Source organism: Apis dorsata, unplaced genomic scaffold (genome assembly GCF_000469605.1).
Source record: "Apis dorsata unplaced genomic scaffold, Apis dorsata 1.3 scaffold_168, whole genome shotgun sequence".
Classification (NCBI taxonomy): Eukaryota; Metazoa; Arthropoda; class Insecta; order Hymenoptera; family Apidae; genus Apis; species Apis dorsata.
The window spans coordinates 89,015-112,601 of NW_006263456.1; the positions used below are offsets into that span (position 1 = coordinate 89,015).

The following is a 23,587-nucleotide window of genomic DNA, read 5'->3' on the forward strand; positions in this document are numbered from 1 at the left end:
CACAAATTGAACGAGCGAACGAGCGAGCGAGAGAGATAGATAGAATGATTAGAAAGAAAGAGTAAGAAAGAGAGGGAGAGCGAGAGAAAATTCCATCTCGTCGAATAAAGTTTTTTTGCGATAAAATATAAATTACTAATACAAAATAATAGATCATTTTTAATATTATGTGTTTCTTTTTCATTTTTTTTTCTTTTTTCGTTTTGTTTTTTCTATACAATTGTTACATATATATGTATATATATTTTGTTATACGAATATACTGGCATGTTGAACTTGTGGTTGAAGAATCAAGAACTAGATTAATTATCTATTTTTTGCGAGGCACAATCTGCTCGTGACGGATTTGTAGCGAGATATCTTTCATTCTCGAGTTAATTTCTTACGTGATAATCTATTATTGTTTTAAAAATGAATGATAAATAAGATAAATTGACATAATGGAAGAAAACGAAAGAAAGAAGAGAAATTTATTATTCATTTTGTTTCGTTAATTTTTAATATTGTATTCAACGAGAATAAAAATAAAATTGAAAGAAGAAAAGAAGAGTAAAAAAGAAACAAAGAAGAAAATGAAATGTTCTGCATGTGGCGCTACTGAAATCAATAAAAATGTTAGGTCTCAGCGTTACAATTCTCATGAAAAGACAAAACGGATACGAGTTTGCGCGTTACTTTTAATAGAAAAAGAAGAAAAGTAAGAAAGAAAAAATGAAAGAGAAAACTGTACGGACTAGAGGAAAAAAAATTAACATTGTGATGTTTATTAATCAAATATGTCAAAAGAGAAAAAAATGAAAAAAGAAAAAAAAAGAGAGAAGGCCCACTGGTTGAGGCCCGACATTTCTGAGTACACTACATAAATAATAAACATTATGTAAAATTTATAAGATGCTCTTTCTTTTTCCTTATATATAATAATTATCTAACAGATTATTAAATAATATTGAAAAATAAAATTCTGAAAAAATAAAATTTTTTTCTATTTTTAATTTATTTTCTAAATATATATATTATATTTTATGTAAGTTGTCATCTTAAAAATATATTTTGAAGTCGAGAATATAATATTTAAATTTTTTAGATTAAGAATTAGTACATAATGAGAAAAAAAAATGATGAAAGTATGTACAATTCATCCACATCTGTGATTAAGCTAAGAGAAAGGATAGACAAGAAGAATAAATATTGGAAAAGAATAGAGATAGGATAAAAATTCAGGAATCAGCACCATCTTTAGAGTGCCACAAATGAAACACAATGAACAAAGATAGCAAATAATAGAAAAAGGATAGATATAGAGTAAGAATTGACTATCAGCGCCATCTCTTGAATATTTATTTTACTTTGCTTTTGAAAAAATATATTTAGCACCCAAGAGATGGCGCTAGCAATTAATTCTTACCATATCTATCCTATTCTTTGCTCTCTTTATCTATATTTATGTTTTATTTGCGGCACTCTAGAGATGGTGCTGATTGTACAATTTTTACTCTATCTCTGTCCTTTTTCCATTATTTACTCTTCTTGTTTATCTTTGCTCTGCAAACTTTATGCATTTAAAAGATGCATAAATTTTCAATATTTAATTATTTTATCATCTTTTTTACCAAATCTATTGATTAAAAAATAGAGCTTCTTCTTCTTAATAGAGCTTATTTATTTTATATTTCTATATATAATATAGGATATAAGATTTTAATTAAATTTTATTTCTATCTTGTCTACTTCGTCTAGTTAATATGTCTGATCAATAGAACTATTCTACTTATTATTAGAATTGTAGTATTACTTTCAAATATCTTATTAAAGAATATATAAATCAATTGATTTCACTAATTTCAAGTTTCATATATTTTTACTTATTTTTTATTTATTGAAATACTAAAAAAAAATTTAATATAAAAATAAACATTTTTTATTTAATAATTAAAATTATTTTAAAAATTAATTTATTTTAATTAATAATCTATTAAGTATATTGAAATTTAATTAGAAATATTAAAACTTTTTCTTATTCAATTAAGATTATTATTTATTATTTTAAAATAACAATTAACATTAACAACAAATAATTTTTATTATTTTTTACTTTTCTCGATTATTGCATTTTATAATTAAACGAAAATATTATTTGTTTATAGAAATATTTTATTTTTCTAGTATTTGTTTTAATTTCAAATTTTTCTCACTTTTGATTTTAAGTTTCCCGAAATTTGTATTTTCAACAATGAAAACATATTATTGTTGATGAGATAGATATATTAATCGCATTTCCCAGCAAGTTCTAGCGCACTGCATCTATGAACTATATATGCAACAGTCGCGATTGGTGCAACAATCGAAGTGCACATGCTTTGACCAATCGGATATGATTTTGCTCGTGGATGAGACTACGGTCCGTTCCAATGCTGTTCACCTCATGCACGCGATTTCATGGCGGTAATGCATTGATAAGATGCGATTGCGCATTGCCGGAAGCTATTTGGCATCCATCATGTTTCCATGGGTATTTCGCATGAAGTTAGCCTCAGTTTTGACCGCCTATCAAAGTTAGTAATTCATTTAACTTAAATTACTAAGAAAAATTTTTGAATAAGATTAAAAATATTTCAAATATTTTATGTATATTACTTATAATGTAAATAATAAATATTATTTAATATATTAGTTTATCTTTAAATAAAACTTACTTATGAAAATATTTAAGATTTATGATATATTTATTTCAAATTTTTGTTAGTTCTGCATAAAATTAAAGCTGAAAAAAAATGAGATAGATAAAAATAAAATGGAAATTTAATATCTAAATCACAAGATTCATATATTCATTATTAGAATATTTTTATCGATAATTGATTTAAACTTCTTAATTGATTTATACCATTAAATATCTTCTAAAATCTATCTAAAATTGACTATAAGTGTATTTTTTAAATTCATTTAAATGTTTAATAAAAACAATTTAATAAAAAAAAAATAGTAAATAATTCTTAAAAATTTCAAAGATAATTGAAAAACAAATTGTACTATCTAGTAAATAACTAAATAATACTTCATATATATGTTTCCATTTTCGAATTTGCGTTCTTAAATTCGTAACCGTGTTCTCGCAACTATAGTAATATAGGCGTACTGCGAATTAATCCGCGTGCAACTTCAAGCCTATGCAGCCTGTGAGATCTTCCATAATGAAGATATACGTAAGCAATATACATACGTATGTGCATTGTAAGCCGTGTTAACTATTAGAAGATACATCGACGAATTTCAGCTGGCGCGCGAACTGATCTGGACCTATCTCTGGATCTGTGTAGTGCAAAAAAAAATGTGTCGTTGCTCGTCGCGCAAGTGGCATTCGAATTCAGTGTATTCGACGTGGTCGACGATCACTTGTCATCAGGGAAAACCTCGAGAGGACGAAGTCGGCAAGATTTGAGGCCACTGATCGAAGACGTATCTGATACGTATACACAACGATCGTGACAGCATACGACGAGGTTACATGGCGAGTTATTCACGAGGGCGATCCTCTCGACAATCCGAGTGAGTGATACAATTATTCCTTTGGTAGAATAAATCTTCCTCTGATAGAATGATTCAATTTGACATATCTTCTTTGTCATCCATTCTTGATTTTAAATTTTTTTTATTTTTACAAATTGATTTAAAATATTTACATATTTTTCTTCTTTTCTTGAGTTTGATTATTATTTGTTACTATATAATTTTGTTGTATAATTTTGTATAAATTTGATATATATAGATAGTTTGATTTTTTCGGTTGTTACGTGAAAATTGATCATTCGATCGAAGCTATCACAATCCACTGTAATGATAGAAAGTTACATCAATCGATATTTACAATCGTTGATGCATCTCCGTGTCACAATCAACAATCGCTTTCAATCGATGCTTCTACTAGTTGATTATCGAAGATTATGATTCATATAATCGATGAGATTGCAATCGTTTGTGCTGTATGATCGGAACATTGGTAGACATTAAATCGATAAGCGCGTAAATGTGCAGTTGAAACAAAATTTATACAATTTTTATTTATTTGATATTTAATTTTTATTTGTTAGATAATTTTTTTCAAATTATTTTATACAAAATATTATTTTTAATTTGTTATGTTGATTAGAATAATTTTTTTTCCTATAGTAATTGATTTATTATATATATTATATTGTATGTAATAATATATATAATATATATTATTATATATATTATTATATAGATTAAGTTTATATTAATTTTAATTTTTTTTAATAATGTTTAAGTCATATTATAATTATTTTAATTGATTATATTAATATTTTGTTATTGAGATTAATTGAATCTTTTTTTAACATCTGTTGAAAACATATTTTTAATTTTATTATAATTATATTAAATATAGAACTTAAATATAGGAAATATTTTATGAAGTAGTAGTTTTAAAATATTAATCAAATAATTTAAAATAAAAAAAATGAATATTTCGAAATATTTCTGATAACATTCTTTAACCAATATTGATTTCCAAACCTGTTACACAATAGGCGGTCTCTGATATTGATCTGATTGTATCGCACGTGTTTTCCTGTGTAATCGAGAAAATCATGAGCAGATATATTTCTAATTATCATTAATAATTTCATAATATACATTAAAAATTAATTTTAATATACATTAAAAATATATCTAATAAAGCATTATATATTTTGATAAGAAAAAAAAATAAAAAATTTTTTAATTTAATGAACGTTAAATAAATATTTGAAAAATAATATTTCCTTCTCTTACGACTATAATCTATATAAAATTAATTAAATTTATTCCTTAAATATTTAAATAATTAAATATATTATTTAATAGTTTAAATTTTAGAATATTATCTTCCCTTTTTTTATTTTTCCTTTTTTTTATTTTATGTATAGTGACACAATGGACGATGATATTGATGACAAAGATGACTCGAAGCGGTAAGCATTCAATTATCAAAAATCAAAATATTAAATTAAATGTGAAATATCTTTTTCCTTTTTTTTTTTTTCAGGAAATCACGTAATCTGAGCGAGAAGAAACGAAGAGATCAATTTAACATGCTTGTAAATGAGCTTGGTAGTATGGTCAGCTCGAATACGAGAAAAATGGATAAATCGACGGTGTTAAAGTCGACAATATTGTTTTTAAAAAATCATAATGGTACGTTACTTTTATTTTACCGAAATTTTTAATTATAAGTGAAAGAGATTATATTCAATATTAATCCGATTGATCACGATTATATCTAATTAATTTTGAAAAAAGAGATTTCTGGAAAAAAATTTCAATTTCAATTTTGAAAGTTTGTTTTTCTTATAATTTATTATAGTATATTATATTATTATAATTATATTAATTCTTTTGATTAATTATTATTAATTCTGAAGTTTAAAATGTTACAGAGATAGCTGTTAGATCAAGAGTACATGAAATTCAAGAAGATTGGAAACCATCTTTTTTATCAAATGAAGAATTTACACATTTAATACTAGAGGTATATTTATCACATTAATTAATTATTAAATTAATTATATTAAATTCGATTATTATATGCAAAATTGCATTCAATTTAAAATGTTATGTTTGTTATAAGCTTGAAATTGTATTTTTAATTATTGTGGTACATTTACAAGTAACACATCATTAAAATTTTAACAATTAATAATATGTTGATAAATAATTTATCAATTGATTGATTTAAACATTTATTTTTTTGAAAGTGGCCGTTAATAAATATTATATTAATCAAAATAATATATTAATGAAATAAATAGAATATTCATGTTTTGATTTGATTCAAAATGATCTCAAGCTTAAATAAAAATTTAAAATTAGTATTACTGATCAGTATTACAGTATCATTGATCAATATAGAACGAATTTCAATGTTGATTCAAGGTTTTTTATTATTAAAAACATAAATAACATTTCTTGAATGTAGGCTCTGGACGGTTTTATAATGGTATTTTCTTCAAGCGGGCGCATTTATTATGTGTCTGAAAGCGTCACATCTCTTCTTGGATATCTTCCAAACGAGTTGGAAAATACGACCGTTTACGATATCACGTATCAAGAAGACCAATCTCCTCTTTATAATGTACTATTAAATCCTGCCATTACAAAAGATCGACGGAATATCAGAGAAGGTAAATCTTTGAAAATAAAAAAATAATTATGTTATAAATATTATTTATATTTATATTTATAGAGGACAAAATATCTTTTTCGTGTCACATTAAAAGAGGAGGTCAAAATATTGAAGAAAACCCAATATACGAGCTTGTGCAATTTGTCGGATATTTTCGTATGTAATTGACAATTGTTTATGCAATTTTTCCATTAATATTGATATTATTATCTAATATTTAATTATAGGTTCTGATGTCGATACAGAAGTGGATAATCTGCTTCCTAATACAAAATTCGGAAATACTACTGGAAAAGATACAAAGTAATTTGTTTATATTATATTATATGATAAAATATATATACTGTTATTAATAAATCATTATTAATTAATATTAAAATTATATCAAAAATTATGATGTAAGATAAAAAGAAATAATTCATTTTTTTGTATCACAATTTCTATTTGTATTACAATTTTTAAATCTAATCTATATTTATGAAGGAATAAATATTACTAATTATATATAAAAATTTAATAATTAGTTTATTTTAATAATCATTATTTTTAATATTACTAACGATTTATCAATAAAACTTATGTTATTAATCGAATCGTGTTGCAATAAATTCTTTTGTATCTTCTTAGATTGGTTTTCGTGGGTACAGGACGCCTCCAGACGCCTCAATTGATTCGCGAATTATCTGTGATGGACAATACGAAATCGGAATTCACTTCACGTCATAGCCTCGAATGGAAATTCTTGTTTCTGGATCATCGAGCACCACCCATTATCGGTTACCTACCATTTGAGGTATTGGGTACTTCTGGATACGATTATTATCACGTAGACGATTTGGACAAAGTAGTTACATGTCATGAATCACGTACGTATTAATACATTACACAAAAGTAAAAAAAAATTGCTGATGCACCGAAATAATAAAAAATTATTTATAGTAATGCAAAAGGGTGAGGGAACTTCCTGTTACTACAGATTCCTTACGAAGGGACAACAATGGATATGGTTACAGACTAGATTTTATATTACGTATAATCAGTGGAATTCAAAGCCTGAATTTATCGTATGCACACATTATGTCGTCAGTTATATCGATGTGATCAAAGAATTGCGCAAGGAATCGCAAAGTTTTAATAAAGAACAGACTCAAGACGTTATGATGTCAGTAAAACAAGAACAGGTAAATCTTAGAAATGAAAAATTAATTATACAAATTAAAACAAGCATCAGTCATTAATTGCATATTATCGAATTTTATATAACATTCATTAATTCAAATACATTAATGTTCAGGTAACGACATCATGTCCAGTTCCTCCAACACAGTGGTCAACAAAATCATCCAAGACATCGAAATCGATACCTTCGAATACTCGACCGAGACATCATGTCGAAAGCTCTGATAGTTCGTCAATATCAGCCTCTATGCAAAGTTCACCTCATTCGCAGATAACGCATATTTCACGTTCAAAAAGTACATCTGCAAACAATTCCGTTGCATCGAAGACTCAAATGCTTCAAATAGATACTAGGCATCAGCAGCAACAACAACAGCAATCTCAACAATCTTTGTTGGAAGTGGATCAAAGTTGTATTAATTTCATGGAACATTCACAGTATGCGGGAGTTAATTTGCAATCCGTCAATACAGATTTTGAGACTCCTTCCGTGCCGATTATATCTTCATTACCAACGCAAGAGGTAATAGCATATTTTATGATATTTCTGGAATAGATTTTTTTTTCTATAAATGTTTTTAATTTTAAATTTTTTATTGGAGTATATAATTGGATCTTAGAAATAATACGTTACATTTTTCTCTTTTGTTTCAAGAGTACGTACGTGTAATTTCAGATGTTACATCAGCAAAATATCGTAATGACACCAGCGCAGAATCAAATTCAAGACGAACTGCAACGAAAACATGAAGAACTGCAACAATTAATAATGCATCAGCAAGAAGAACTGAGAAAAGTATCGGAACAATTGCTTAAATATGGAATTTTATCACTTAATGTGAGTTTAATTAATTTATTCATCAATTTATTCAATAATTACAAACTTAACAAATTTTAATAATTTCATAATTTTAATTCTATATAAAATATATAATAATTTTATTATAAAAAGCTAATTCTATTCTCATTCTAACTTATTACTTTATTACATAATTATTACATAATTTTATTACAAAAATTTTTCAGATTTATTAGCCAATTCACATGATGTTTCTTACATTATACTTCCATTATAAAAGTACAATCCATTTGATAAATCAACAAAATTTTTTTAGACGGGAATGCCGTACAATGCCACCAATACGTGTCAACAGATGAACAGATGCAATACAACCAATTCGAATGTTCAATTACCAACATCAAGTAGTGTACATGGAGTGAACGTTCTTCCTCTTCCCATCACCGTTCCAATGCCTATAGTGCCTATAGAATTCTTTTCGCATTCGTTAGCAGTGAGTCCAGTGCCAACAATGTCTGGTTCAGCTCAAGGTAACGTAGACACGATGATTCAGCCTCAACAACAGTCACATCAACAACTGCAGCATCAGCAGCAACAATCCCAACAACAAGGACCAACTCAACAAAATGGTAACCAGCCTGATCTCGTGCCTTTTCAGATGTGTCCGCATCAAGCGGACATGTTGTATAACGAGATGGAATCAGCCTCGAATCAACAGAGATCATCACAGAATTAAATAAATTGAATATATATTCGTGTTGAAATTTATTTATCATGGAAGTTGGAGTTTGAAGAGATATTCGGTAGAAGAAAGGGATATCAAGGGACCTAAATATTTAATAATCGTTGTGGAAACGATATAATTTTGTAATTTCGCTTGTAATTGCAATGGACACGAAGGATTTCATATTTTTATACAAGTGAGTTGTACAAAAAATATTCCGTCTAGGGAGCAGTGTTATAGTTAGAACGCGAATTGGACGGATTTTGTAAGTCTCTTTCTTTTTTTATTTGACATAAAAAGATTAAAACTTTTAAAATTTATTTATCAAATTTATATTATTTTTTTTTCCTTCCGTTGTAAATGAATCTAGATTTGATAATTGAATTAAACATTTTCATTATAATATATCAAATTTATATAATTTTAAATTTTTATCATTGAAAATTTTTTTAAATAATTAATTTTTTTAATTAAATATATTAGAAAAATATAAATGTAATTAACTATTAATTTAATAACATAATTATAAGTTTGTTTAAAAAAATATCATTTATATTTGAGACAAGAAAAAATTCAATTCTTCTGTAATATTCATTTTGCAATATTATTTTATATTATAATAATATAAAAATTTTCTTATGTTGTATTTTCATAACATATCCGTCCAGTTTATATCAAAAATATCATAATAACGAATCACTACTTCCGTTATTTATTTGTAATCGATATTTTTATTTTCTATTCTTCGAAATATTGATATTTATATCTTGCAAAGGGCCATTTTATGTCTCCCATATCGTATATACATATGTAAAAATTTTGTATAAAGTCTATCCACTCATCGTTTAAATTTGAAATGGACGTGATAAGAAACGATAGCTGTTTAATATGATTTACAAAAGTACAAAACATATTTGTAATTGACTAGTTTAATAGAAAAAGTACTATATCGCAATTTAAATAAATTTATAATAATTTATACTTTTCAAGTTCTGGAAAAAAAATTCAAAAAATTCAAAAAATTTGAAATATTAAAAAAATTCATAATGAATAACATGAATCCAAACAATTAATTAATTAATAGAAGAGAATCAATATTTAATAAAGTGTTTTAAATGTTAGTTTATTTGATAATGATATAAAAATTCAGAAATTAATGCAAATATATTTTTTTGACATATATTTTTTTTTCCTTTGAGCTTTTCAATTAATTTTCAATTTAATTTTTGATTAACTGCATTTTATATTCCAAATATATGCCTCAGATGATTAAGAATCAACAAAGGAAGTTACAGATAATAAATTAATTTCAAATGGATAAATTACATTTTCATTTGCATTTATTTAAATCTTAGAATCTCAGTCAACTTAAAATAAATAAGTGCTAAAAATCATAAAAATTATAAAAATCTAGAAATAACAACAATGATTTCCTAAAAATATTTTACATTATGAAATAAATTATATTATAATTTTTAAAATCGTTACTCTTTAAAACTATTTATCATCAATGTAACTTTCATTATCAGAATTATTTTTTAATCCCAGCATTTTTATGGAGAATAGAAATTTTTTAAAAACAGGGTATATTTACATACGTATATATATGTATGTATAGTTAACGAAATGAAAAAGTAATATATTTTGTTGTAAATGTATCATGAATATTTGTATGTGTCTATAGAGGAAAGATGTGTGTTATATCCGTGAATGTCGCATCAAAATCAATATATTTTATGATCGTTGTTAAATGGATATACCTTAAGATAGAATGAAAATTATATGCTTATTTTCTAATAGTGAAAAAAAACTTTTAATTTTCCAAATTTCTTATATATATATATATAATTTAAAATTAATTTTTGAAATATAATAAGAATTTTGAAATTTTAATTTTTTTTCAATTATTTTACTATAATATATTTACCAATTATAATATTTTTTTCTTAATTTTAGATTATAAATTATGAAAATTTTTATTCACTATTAGAAATGAATAGCAAAAAAAAATTTTATTTCATTCTATCTTATTATACAATAGAACAATATACAATATAGTATATTGAGGAATTCATATACGTTTCTGGACATGTCATAATGAATATGTCTGGCTATGACTATTACATATTAAGACAATAACTTTTTCCCCAAAAATGATTGTATATGATAATATAAAAATTTTAAAAATATATACATATCTAATGTGCAAATAAAAATTGTGAAAAATAAGTGAAATTATTATAGTAAAATTCATCTTGAAATTATTATTTATTCTCATTCATTTTATAATTTTTTTTTACATTAAATATTTTTTTTACATTAAATATTTCATTAAATATAAGTATTGCTTATATAATCTCTAAAAAAAGAAATGAAAGTAATATAAGCACAAAGAATTTTCTAAAAATCAAGATAAAATTTTTATACTATATTATTTTTCATTTTTATCATTTATTTGTAAGGAAATCTTTATTTTATTTTATTTTATCGAATTTCGTATATTTTTATATTTTTCTTCATCTTTATTTCCACTTCAATTTGCTATAAAATTAAATTTACGATTTACTTCGAAAAATATTCCTAAATATCTAGATATCTGTATTATTGAGAATTAAATTTTATCAATCGGTTAAATCAATTGTAATTTTTTATAATTAATTTCTATTAATCTTAAGAATTAATCAATTATATAAATCACAAAAATAATATAGAAATTAATCATGAAAACTAATTTATTATTTATTATTTAACGTATAAAAACATTTCTTCTTTTCCTATTGTTTCTTCTAAAAAATTGTTAAGTACTTATTATCATTAAACAACTTCTAACTCAACTTTTTCTAAGTTATGTTATAATAATATTCTACGTATATAAATATATAAATCCTACGTAATACATTAATATAACGTGAATAATCGATAAAATAACATATAAAAATTATTGCTTAAATTTTCTTAAAGCATCCATCAAAATTTGTACTTCTTGATTCACGTTGTACACGAGGCTCTCGATTTGATTTTTGCTATCGATTATATTAATGCTTTGAGTGTACGAGTCATATCTTACCGCAAATGATTTTGGTATAGTCTCAGTGAATTTTCTGGAATCAAAAATAAAAATTGTAAATCAAAAGAAAAGTATTATTTTTCATTTAATAAGTTTGAAAAAAGAATGTTATTTAATAAGTTGTAATAAAATTTCTAAAACAGACCAATCTTTATAAAAAATAAATCTCAACCAATGTTTCAGTTGATTATATAATAATATTCTAATTAAGAAGAAAAGAAATACATAAACATTTTCTAAAAAAAAAATTATAATTATAAATAAAAAAAATTTTTATTTCGTTTAATATTCCGTGAAGAATGGATAAAATATTGTTTTATCATTATTAATAAAATTATCGATTGAATTGAAATATTACAATTTAACATAATATTTATATTTGTGATGAAATGACGTAGAATAATTATATGTAAAAATTATATTGAATTAAGAAAGTATATAAGCAATTGAATCTTATTTGAATGTATTTTAAAACTGATTAAAATTTTTATTATAGTTTGATCAATAAAAAACATTGTCTACAATATAATATATTTGAATGAAAATTATATAACTCATATAGTATTGCATTATTGCATAATTATTCATCAGTATCAAAAAATTGATATATCTGATAAAATAAAAATAAAAATTTAAATTTTTCTTAAATGATGTTGCAAATTTCTTTCGTTATCAAAATGCAAATAATAATAAATTAATGTTTTTACTTAATACTTGAACATTTATTAATTATTTATTTATATTATTTATTTATCATAATTCTTATCTATTTATGTTATGATACATTACACATGATTATATTCTATGAAACTTATTTGAAATAATTAAAATTATACGATTAGAATAATATAATAATCTGACATATTAATTTGCAATTACAAATTTAAGTACAGAATTTATTAATAGTAACATTGTTTTATCGTATCACTTAACACAAATACTCATAGACGATAAAATAATCATTATAACTGAAAAATTAGATCGTTTTAATTTTATGTACTTACATCATTTTCTGTTTAGCATCTTCGAAATTTTCAGCGACGAAATAGACAGGTTGATATTCGGTTATTGGATATTTTTGCAAAGCTGTGTTCGCCGGCTCGAATGGTCGTAATTCTGGTTTACCGCTCAAACAATACTCGAGTTCACCAAAAGACGAGAGTAATCCAGCACCATATGCTTTCAATTCACCATTTTGCCGGCATAGACCGTATTCAACCGTGAACCAGAAGCACTGAAAATAAATTTTTTCCTCATTCCTATGATGTGCTATTGTAAAGTACAAAATATTGAGGAAAATTAAAGATAGAAGTGTAAATTTAACGAAGACAAATATATGTCTAACTTTGAAAAATATTTATTAAATATAAAAATAACGTGAGATAAATACTAAAAAAAACTTTTTTTAACGTCAAATCTTTCAACAAGAAAATCTGAATCCCGACCAATACTTTCTTTAACAAGTTTGACGAATAAAATATAATTAATAAATAGGTTGCAATTAAAAAGAAAAATTAATCAGTATCAATTAATATACAAAATTTATCCAAATTTCAAAATGAATTAATTGTCATTATCACCGTGGCTAATTTTTCGATGTATTCATCAGGAGCACCGAGAGAAGCCAATCCAACCACTTGACAAAATTGCGCAAACGATGGATCGGCAAAGAGAGGCACGTGACCTAATACTTCGTGGCATATATCTGGTTCAGGTGTGTATAATGGCTTACTGCTGTGCCTAATATATTGCGTGGAATGAAATACTCGAAAAGCCAGACCAGCAAGAAAATCTCGCGAAGAAAGGAGACCAGCAACTGGTCTGAGAGTGAAGCCGGTACAGTCTAAGCAAAAATATAAGAATATCATAAAATAGAAAGAATATGCAGTGATATATAGTAAAATGCCAGAAATTATCATTTTTGCGTTATATTAAATACTAGCATTAAATACTATCGAAATATTATTTTTCATTTTATAAAATAATTATATACCTTTCAAAAAGTTTGATATGTCTTCTAATTGAGGAATATTGTCCTCTCTATAGCCACAATTCTCAATCAGGAGAGGGAACACGTGATTATGCTCTTTGCAGGCATACTTGGGATAAAGCTTTGTTAAGTTTCTAAACACCGTACCCCACGTCTCGATCTCTTCTTTCGTATATTCTACTCTTGGTATTGGTTGGCCACTAATAATATAATATTATTTGTAACCTTTGTTTGTAAGTGTTTGTTAACATTTCTTGAGACAAGAATATATATATATTTTTTAATAATTCTTCATTACGAGAATTTTATATTGAACAATCTTCGATTATTTCAAAAAACAACTTACTGTTTGTAATTGTAAGCAATGTCGGCGAAATATTTACGCCGTTGTCGATAAATCGGATCCGTGAATCCAGGATGATCGCTGTCCAATTCCGCTCCATAGGAGAGAATTTGATTCGCAAATTTGTCTAAATCCCTTATCCTTCGTGGAAACCATGGTACAGTTCCCATATTGTCGTTATGATTTCTATAAATACGAGCAGCAATGTTGTAAAATTACATAATATATAGAAGACTTCCTGTTTCTAAGTATCCAAGAATCATAATCTTTAAAATACCTTGAAATGATCGAGAAGTAACTACATTGTTCTCGAAGCTTCTCGATCACCGATCCAAGGTCTCCATCTGGCGCACACTCTACCATAAACTCGTACACATTAGGCTGGCGAAGGGAACTTCTAGATTCGATATGCAACAGATTAACTTCATATTCCTGCAAATGTGATGACTAGTTAAGATTATTGCGAAAGAAGACGAATTAATTTCAGATATCTACAAGTGTGATCGTTTAGTTGAAATTATTGCGAAAAGAGTGGAGCGATCGAAACTTTTAAACATGATATTGTCATCTTTATTAAATAATTTTAATTTTGAGTGGCATTGATTATTTTCGATTATTATTTTCGAAGAACGAAATATGATTATTTTAATTTTTATGTATTTTATTTTATTTTGACCATCTGTTCATTTTTAAATAAAATGATAAAATGATTTAATATTAGTTGCTGTGTTTTAAATTTTTGCAGTTGAAAAGAAAATCTCATTTGTTTATAACGGTTGTACGTGTACTTGATACACTTACTGTAAAAAGTTTGAGATATTTGGCCAATGCTCCAACTGAATCCTCTTCTTTAGGTGAGAATATCAGGCAAGTACTTTTTGCAGAATCCCGACCTTCCTTGATGTAATTTCCTCCATGCACCAATTTAGGCTTTTAAAAATAGTTATATAATATTGATAAAATATTTTTGTATTATTTTTATAACATTATTAATTCAATTAAGCTATTTCAATTACTTTTAATTTTGTGAGATAATTATATTTATTTTAAGAAGTACAAAAATAATGAAATCTTAAAGATATTTATATGTTTCTCTTTGTACAATCATCATATAATCATCATTAATAATGTAATTTCGAAAAAATTTTATCTTTATGAATAAATCTTATTAAATCTTATTAAGCAATGAAATTTAAAAAAAAAAGCAATTATATACTATATTTATCTCTAAAGTTTTGAATAAATGAAATGAAAAAAGATTGATATCAAATTTATCATTAAAAATAATTTATTGTAACTTTATCTTCGTGATATAATAAAAAACTTCCTTATATTACGTAACATAAAAAATTATTATTAAAATATAAAAGACAAAGAGAATCAAAATATTTTTTAAAAATTTTTTAATTGGTTAAATATTAAATATTAAATATTAAATATTAAATATAAAATTATATATAATTGTTATTTAATTTTATTAAAAATTGAAATTTCTATTTAATTTTTATAATTAAATACATTTATAATGAACGACTACGCAAATATGTACAAGTAATAAAAATTTTTTTTTTCGTTTAATTAAAAATATTTAATAGATTTTATTTTACGTAATTTATTATTATTAATATAAAAATTTAATAGATCACATCACATTCAATTTTCAAAAATCGGATTCAATAAATTTGTATCACAAAAAATATATACACACCTTTTGAACTTGAATAACAAGATAATACACTACATTTCAAAAATAAAAAATAACAATTATTATATTAGATATATAATAATAACAAAAAAATGAGAAAAATGGAATAACTATAAAAAAAACTCTTTATCCTTACTTCGCACATTATGATCAAATATGATTCAATATCACTTGAATAAACAAAAATGAAATTCTTCCTTCACGAAACACTTTATTCGTTTATCCGAAGATAAGTTTAGAGAAACTATGCTTCGTTAATCTGTTACCCGTCTACTATATATGTCCATGGACTCCCCCTCCCTCCCTCACCACTTTCCTTCGCTATTCTACATAATATTATCCGACATTTTATGGGAGAATTAACGGAATATGTGATTATCCTCCGAATTATCAACTTAAACGCATTGAATCATTTGGGAAAATTATATCGATACGTTATCGATAAAATTTCCCGAAAATAAAAATAAAAATAAGGAAAAATCACAAAATATTTCAGAGTCACGCGTAATTTTTTGCTTGTTTTGCATCATAATTATTTTTGAAGATGTCAAGGTCGATTTTATTAATTGAAACGTTTACATTCGAACTCGAATGTAAAGAGATACGCGTGCTTGATGTGGATTGTAAAAAAGGTACAATATGCTTTCTCTTATTGTGCCAATTGACGAGTGATATGGGATAAAGAAAATTATTTGCGGTATATTGAGATACAAGTGAAAGTATATACATAGTTTGCAATAAATTGAAATGAAAAAAATCAGAATGAATATTTTTAATATTTACTTATCGTTGTTTTTAATATTTTGAAAAAATTTTTCCAAATTTAATGCGTAAGAAATAGTTTCTTTTGTCAAATTAATTTTTAAATTCTCAATCAAAAATCTATTTAACAATTTTTTCCATTTAAAAATTAATATTAAATAAGATGATTCAGTCATTGGAATTTTATGATCGTTATGTTTTTAACAATCGATCAAGATCAAGATTAACTTGATTTGATCTTAGATAATCTTGTTTATGCTTTTCGATTTTTCAAGGTAGACTGGTTTCTGACACGACACTAGGACCACGTGATTTCATTAACTACCAGTATCCTAACATTTCTGTATTTTTCCTTAATTATTTATTATTTCTATTTTTCAAATGTTCGAATTATCATATTTTTCTTCGTGATAAAAATATATTTTGTTAATCTTTAACGTAATATTTATACATAATAAACTTGGTAATGAATTTATTACTCATTAAGCTTATTAAGAATATCATTAAGCGAAACTATTATGAAACTAATAGAATATCTTTATCGGGAATAAGAAATTAATTCAAAAATTTAATTTACATTGAGATTGTGCATTTTCCTGAAGACATATAGATAAGTTAATTCATTAATTATTTTTATATAAATATAAAAAATATAAATCTTCAAAAAAATTTGATGTTATTCAACAATACATTTTTTAAAAATCTTCTTATCAATATGCGCGAATTCAATTACACATATAATTAGGGAAATATAGAAAAATAATTAAATGATTATATAATGTTATATAAATAATTATGTAATATATATGCGTTGCAAATTATGTTATTTATATTATGTTTACATTTTATGTTATGTTTACATTTTATATTATATTACATTATATTTTATTCATGTTATGTATTATAATTATTGATTTTTATAAATTCATTAATTTTCAGAATTTTATAAATTTTTATGGAACCTAATTATCAACATTTATACGAACTTTTGAATTATAATTATAATTTTTGTTATATTTGCACTATATTTTAGATATTATATCATATTATTTATTTATTATATTTTATATAATTTTCTTCGATGTTGAACTCTGTTACTATACATTTTAAATATATTGTATGTTATTTATATTTATAAACAATAAATTAAAAGGTTCTATTCTATTCGCTAATAAATAAATAAATGATAGTTTATAATAACTCCATATTAATTGTCTTAAAATTGTTTAATTTTATAACATTATATTTCTGGAATATTATTATTATTCTAGAATTTTCATTTTGTAATTATAATATAAAAAATAATAACACAGTAATGTAAATTAAGCTTATAAATATTGAAGCTTAAAAATAAATACATATCAATAGTTCCTCTATATTATTCCAGATTACGTTCGTATAACATATGTGTAATATGACGAAACAAATTTCAATCATAATAAAAAAAATATTTCTTTTATAATAAAAAATAAACAAACATAACTCTATATAACAGTATAACTCTATAGTTCGTTATTATTTAATTAATTTTCCAAACAAATGATAAATAAATAAATTTTTTTCCTTACCTTATCAGAAAATGAAAAAAATTTTTCATCTGAAATGGTCGATTGATCTTTTGGTATAGATTTCGCATACATTTCGATGAAAATTAAATTTTGTCAAAGGTTTTTAAAGTCGAATCGTGATGATCACGATTTTCACAATGCAAATGTCTTAATGCAACTGGTTCTTGTTGCGACGTGCTTAACAGTTTTAATAAGATGCCGCCGTGTTCTCGATTGAATTGAGATTTAAATATTTTAACGTCAATATTGCAAAAATATGTATGACTACTTCATAAAACGATATCGAATGATTGAAACGTACAATTTTTTTTTTTAAATTATTATCAATAATTGATTTCATTATTTGTATTTTTATTAACTACAATATTTGATTTAGAATTATTATGTAAAGACAAAGATTTCAGATCTTTCATTTATTAGATAGAAATTGAAACTGTGCAGATATTCTTGAAAATTTTTCTAACGATACGAAGTCAAATAAATATTAATTAAGAATGAATTGAAAGAATATTTTTTATATCTGTGAAAACATTTGAAAAAATAGTAATAAAAGGTAATTTAAAACAAAAAGAAATACAATTACAATGTTGAATGTAATTCCAAATAATAAAGTTTAAATGACAATTATGAGAATTTCTCATTACAAATCTATTTATGAAAATACAAATAATAATATTTATTTATATTTAACATTTATTATATGTATAAAATTGATTTGAATTTTTTTCGAATTCTCGAATTATGAAAGTTTTTGCTATTTTTGTAATTCGAAACTCTCGAAATTAGAAGATAACTTGCATAAGAAATCAAAATTTGTTCAAATTTTAATTCTTAATAAAAAAATAAAATATTTCGAGTTTCGAGAATTTCGAGAATTTTGATAAAAATTCACACAAAATTTCTAAAAAAATATATTTCAACCGATTATCACTTTAAAATGCATCAAACAATAAAAATCATCAACTATTCAACCATTTTTTCCCCTTTCATCAATTCAAATATCAATTATATCTAATCAAGTCACAATTCCTTAGCAACAAAACGATCAAACACGATCTTGATATTTATTTCAATATAACAAACTTTGTGTCATTGAAAAAGTTGACAATTTTTAACCTGCAAAATTAATTAATTATATCAAGTTTACGAGTCATAAAATACGCGTTTATAAATCAATTTAATTTACTTAAGAAAATCGTTAATCGATTATTGTCGGGAAATATAAAGAAAAAATCTTGAAAGAACGAAGTGAAAAGCAGAAAATTGTCCATAAAGATTTTCCAACTGCTTTTAACTTCGTCTCATTTCTCAATTCGTAATAAAATTAATAATATGTAATCAAATCAATGTAATCGAGCAAATATTTACCAAATATAAACAAGAATGAATATTCGAATAATTTTTGATCGGGCATCGTAAAAGGCCGCCCTATTATCAATGTTTGACCCTCAAGTCGCTTCTTTGCGATAGGTTAACATTGCTGCAATATAATACGAAGATGCTTGTATCGGTACCGCAATAAAGTGGCGATAATTCATGAATGATCTTTGCACCAAGAAGAGAAAGAAACTCGTGGAGCATGGTTAGTGGAAAATTGTGTTCGAGTTGAGTAGCATGGGAGAAACTTATTTTTCGAGAATAATATTGAATCGGGACGAGTAAATTGGGAGAATTGAAATATTCGAGGGAAATAAATAAATAAAAAGAGGATTAGAACGTATATTCGATAGGATTTCTGGAGATGTAGCGATGCCTTACTATTCGGTAAGTAGCACTTTTATCGATGAATATTTTTCTTTTTGATTTTCTGAAAATTATTTTTTTATTATTATTATTATTATTACTTTATTAATTTCGTGTTTTTTCTTCTTCTTAAATTTCAATCAAATCAAACTTCTTTCTGATTAAAATTTATTTTTATTATTTTATTTCTAATTGCTATGAAAATTAATGTCTTTTATCATCTTAAAACGATTTAACGCCAAATATTACTACATCTCTAAGAGCATTATCTTTCATTCTTCTTAGAAGACGTAATATATTAAAAAATTATCTTCCATCCGTATCTTTTATCTTAACGAGACTCAATGTTAAATTAGAATATCGTTAAAATTGTTTCACGTTTTATTGAGAAGATTCAATGTTATCAAAATAATTGTAAATTATTCTCCAATGAGATTAATATTTTTCATCTTCTTGAGCTTTCTTTTTAAATGATAAAATTATAAATATTTTCGAATTAAAATTTTCTTTCTAGGCACGAATACGACAGAACCGTGGTCGATCTTTCATGGATTGTCCTATCTTAAAAACAAATCGATTTGCGACTCGCGTCGTTGCACCATTGACAAACGCTACAGAAAGATTCTACGAAAGTAATAACGTGCAAGATTCACGGTCACCTTACGGGTGGAAGAAACGAGTAGGAATAAAACGAAGATGGCCCTCGACTTTTTCGCTGGATGCCTTGGAGGTAGATAATTCATTTATAATTGGTTTAATGTTTCGTAAAAGATAAGATAATTATATACATTACGTATATTATATTAGAGACCTTGCTACAAAGTTAATAATTTTTTTAATATTATCGACAAGAAGATACCGAGATATGAAATTTAAAGAAAAATGCCATTATGAAAATTAAACTCAATCTATTTTTTCTTCGACTTTTTCTATTGCATCCATCTATCATAATATTGTTAAAAGATAAAATGTTAAAAGATTTATTTCCATCTCGAAAAAATGAAAAAATTTATACTTATTCGCGTTTATTGTCTATTATTATATTTATTGTCTATATTTTCTCCAATCAATGATAACGTGTTTATCGCGAAGAAAGTGACCATAATTGATTGACAACTTTCTACTTGGATTGGATTGAATATTATCTGAATAAAGAGAAATATATTGCCTTGTTTCCGTAAAACTTTTATCAACAGATAACGCAGATGATTGAAAACACGAATCAAAATGGAATATATCTATTTTTAATTTTTCTTTTTTCGATAATTGACGCGATCCAAAAATATTATTGTTTATCTTTAATAAATATATGAAATCTTCGTATGTAGACAATACAATATTCGGGTAATTTTTTCAGGATGTGCTGGTACTTTGGTGGGACATCCTTTCGATACCATCAAAGTTCACTTGCAAACGCAAGACCATCGGAACCCGAAGTACAAAGGCAATTGGGATTGTTTGCGAAAGATAATCGCAAATGAATCGGTATTTGATAAATAAAAATCAAGGAAATTAATAATCAGAGATGCATGTTAATTTGAAGCGAAACAAAAATTGTTGATCACAAACATTATTAACTTCAAGAATCGTTTAAAATTATAATTGATATTAGTTTTGATTATCAAATGAAAGGAGAAGAGGAAGTACAGAAATATAGAAGAATTTCTTCTTTTTTCCAATATATTTTTTCACATATTTTTTCTGAATTAGTAATTCGAAAAAATATTTTATTCATAAATGCAAAAGGCCTAATCATCACTTTTCTATAAAAATTTATTTCTTTTTTTATTAAAAATCCTATCCATTTCAATCAAAAATCTTATTAATTTCAAATTATCATTTCTCTTCTATCACGATAAATACTACTCATTCACAAATATCACATTCACAATTCTAAACTAAAAATCTCACTAACTTCAAAAATATTTCTCTTTCATCGTTAAATACCAATTAAAATCAAATCTCAATTAATATGTTTAATTGTCTCAGATAGCAGGTGTCTACCGGGGCATGTCATCCCCAATAATCGGCGTGTCATTGATAAATGCCGTGATCTTCGGCGTGTATGGTGAAACCCAGAGGCACATACCGAATCCAAACTCTCTAACATCCTGTTTTATATCTGGTGCCATAGCTGGCTTCGCTCAAAGCCCGATCTGCAGTCTCATCGAGTTAGCGAAAACTCGTATGCAGCTTAGTTCTTCGACTGGTCGACCTTTCAGAGGACCGTTGCAGTTTTACATGTACACGTACAAACACGAGGGATTGCGAGGTCTGTTCAAGGGACTTAATTGCACATTTATGAGAGAGATTCCAAGTTTTGGTCTATATTTTCTCACATACGAAACTCTAATGAGAAACCTCGATAATAAACCTGTTCCGACAATTTATATCCTGTTGGCTGGAGGATTAGCCGGCACCTGTTCTTGGGTCACAACTTATCCCATTGACGTGATTAAATCGCGAATACAAGCTAATGGAAATCGTTATGCAGGAATATACGACTGCTTCAGACAATCCGTGAGGAAGGAAGGTTACTCGGTTTTGTATAAAGGTATCAGCTCGACAGTGTTACGTGCGTTTCCTATGAATGCTGTCACGTTCACTGTGGTCAACTGGACATTCAAATTGCTTGGCGAAGATGAGAAGAAGAAGTCGAAAACCACAGAGTCTATCGGTGAGATTTCAGAACCGTGCGAAATACTTTTGGAAAAATGGAACAATTTCCTAACGAGCGCATCCCGAAGTATGGTTATTCATAGGTTATCGTATTCCACGCTGTCGTTGACATCGATGAACGAACCGAAGCTCGAGTGGGGCGTGCGCAACAGGCGAATGAAGGAAGGTGGTAAGAGCGGGGAATGGGGGGATAGAGGTAATAGAGAGGAGAAAAATGAGAAGACAAAGATGTCCAAAGAAAGATATTCAGAGAAGTATGACGAGAAGAGAAAAAGTTAAAAATTTAAAGTTATATACTCGTCTCGATATACCTTCCATGTGCTGATCGATATGCTTATCTTATCGATATAATCGAGTTATCGAGAAAAGTGTGATAAAACAGGGTTTCGATGGCTCTTATGAGGAATTTTGAAATTTGTATATTTCTCGAAAAATAGTTTTTTCAAAAAGAAAGAAAGGAGAAGGAAAATGGAATTGTAGTGGTAGTACATTGTTAGTTTTTAAGGGATCGAACAGTGATGTGCGATTGGATTGAAAGTGACTTGATATAAGATTTATATAGTGTTTTATTACAGGAGATTATGATGGTTCCATGGTTGTCATCTTTTCTATTAATATTACTTGCTGAAACTATTTATGGACTCTACTGGATCGAAATATTATATAAGAATTTAATTTTAATATATATTTTTAATATATTTATATAATATTTTTATAATATATTTAACTTTTATATTTTTATCGTCAAATAAGTATTGACGAATATAAGATTTGTAGAATTTTATAGAAGATTGATAATCTGTGAATTATTACTGTAGATGAATAAAATTTAGTTAATTATATATTA

The 23,587-nt window shown here is 25.4% G+C and overlaps 3 protein-coding genes across 5 annotated transcripts; 2 read left to right on the plus strand and 1 right to left on the minus strand.

Moving 5' to 3' along the window:
- The first annotated feature begins 3,158 nt into the window (after positions 1–3,158).
- LOC102673761 (circadian locomoter output cycles protein kaput) lies at positions 3,159–9,212 on the plus strand. The gene is made up of 12 exons (XM_006613992.2): positions 3,159–3,546; positions 4,926–4,970; positions 5,045–5,193; positions 5,436–5,527; positions 5,975–6,179; positions 6,242–6,337; positions 6,409–6,484; positions 6,809–7,047; positions 7,121–7,362; positions 7,476–7,883; positions 8,037–8,198; positions 8,476–9,212. The coding sequence occupies exons 1-12, from the start codon at positions 3,506–3,508 to the stop codon at positions 8,893–8,895; spliced, it is 2,175 nt and encodes a 724-aa protein (XP_006614055.1). The 5' UTR covers positions 3,159–3,505; the 3' UTR covers positions 8,896–9,212.
- A 2,385-nt stretch (positions 9,213–11,597) lies between these two features.
- Positions 11,598–18,491, minus strand: LOC102674071 (protein henna). Of its 2 annotated transcripts, none has more exons than XM_006613993.2 (8): positions 18,319–18,491; positions 15,085–15,213; positions 14,561–14,715; positions 14,287–14,469; positions 13,944–14,140; positions 13,531–13,793; positions 12,955–13,184; positions 11,598–11,984 (listed from the first exon to the last, which is right to left on the minus strand). In XM_006613993.2, exons 1-8 carry the CDS (start codon positions 18,388–18,390, stop codon positions 11,822–11,824), a joined length of 1,392 nt encoding a protein of 463 aa, XP_006614056.1. In that variant the 5' UTR covers positions 18,391–18,491; the 3' UTR covers positions 11,598–11,821. The 2 variants fall into 2 exon arrangements, with proteins under 2 accessions (XP_006614056.1, XP_006614057.1); XM_006613994.2 differs by lacking the exon at positions 18,319–18,491 and adding an exon at positions 16,125–16,266.
- A 1,312-nt stretch (positions 18,492–19,803) lies between these two features.
- Positions 19,804–23,587, plus strand: LOC102676595 (mitochondrial basic amino acids transporter-like). Of its 2 annotated transcripts, XM_006614010.2 has the most exons (5): positions 19,805–20,082; positions 20,576–20,791; positions 21,419–21,546; positions 22,051–22,738; positions 22,824–22,944. In XM_006614010.2, the coding sequence occupies exons 2-5, from the start codon at positions 20,758–20,760 to the stop codon at positions 22,847–22,849; spliced, it is 876 nt and encodes a 291-aa protein (XP_006614073.1). In that variant the 5' UTR covers positions 19,805–20,082; positions 20,576–20,757; the 3' UTR covers positions 22,850–22,944. The 2 variants fall into 2 exon arrangements, with proteins under 2 accessions (XP_006614072.1, XP_006614073.1); XM_006614009.2 differs by having other exon boundaries at positions 19,804–20,082; positions 22,051–23,587.

What these genes read in the sequence shown, in the direction of transcription:
- LOC102673761 (XM_006613992.2), top strand. Translation starts at nt 3,506, where the DNA reads ATGGCGAGTTATTCACGAGGGCGATCCTCTCGACAATCCGA. An exon ending in TCGACGGAATATCAGAGAAG is followed by an intron (nt 6,180 to 6,241) that starts GTAAATCTTTGA and finishes TTATATTTATAG; the next exon opens with AGGACAAAATATCTTTTTCG. An exon ending in GCAATTTGTCGGATATTTTC is followed by an intron (nt 6,338 to 6,408) that starts GTATGTAATTGA and finishes ATTTAATTATAG; the next exon opens with GTTCTGATGTCGATACAGAA.
- LOC102674071 (XM_006613993.2), bottom strand. Translation starts at nt 18,390, where the DNA reads ATGTATGCGAAATCTATACCAAAAGATCAATCGACCATTTCAGATGAA. An exon ending in AATATCTCAAACTTTTTACA is followed by an intron (nt 14,716 to 15,084) that starts GTAAGTGTATCA and finishes TCACATTTGCAG; the next exon opens with GAATATGAAGTTAATCTGTT. An exon ending in CATATCAAACTTTTTGAAAG is followed by an intron (nt 13,794 to 13,943) that starts GTATATAATTAT and finishes ATTTTTGCTTAG; the next exon opens with ACTGTACCGGCTTCACTCTC.
- LOC102676595 (XM_006614009.2), top strand. Translation starts at nt 20,758, where the DNA reads ATGGCCCTCGACTTTTTCGCTGGATGCCTTGGAG. An exon ending in TTTCGCTGGATGCCTTGGAG is followed by an intron (nt 20,792 to 21,418) that starts GTAGATAATTCA and finishes TAATTTTTTCAG; the next exon opens with GATGTGCTGGTACTTTGGTG. An exon ending in AGATAATCGCAAATGAATCG is followed by an intron (nt 21,547 to 22,050) that starts GTATTTGATAAA and finishes TAATTGTCTCAG; the next exon opens with ATAGCAGGTGTCTACCGGGG.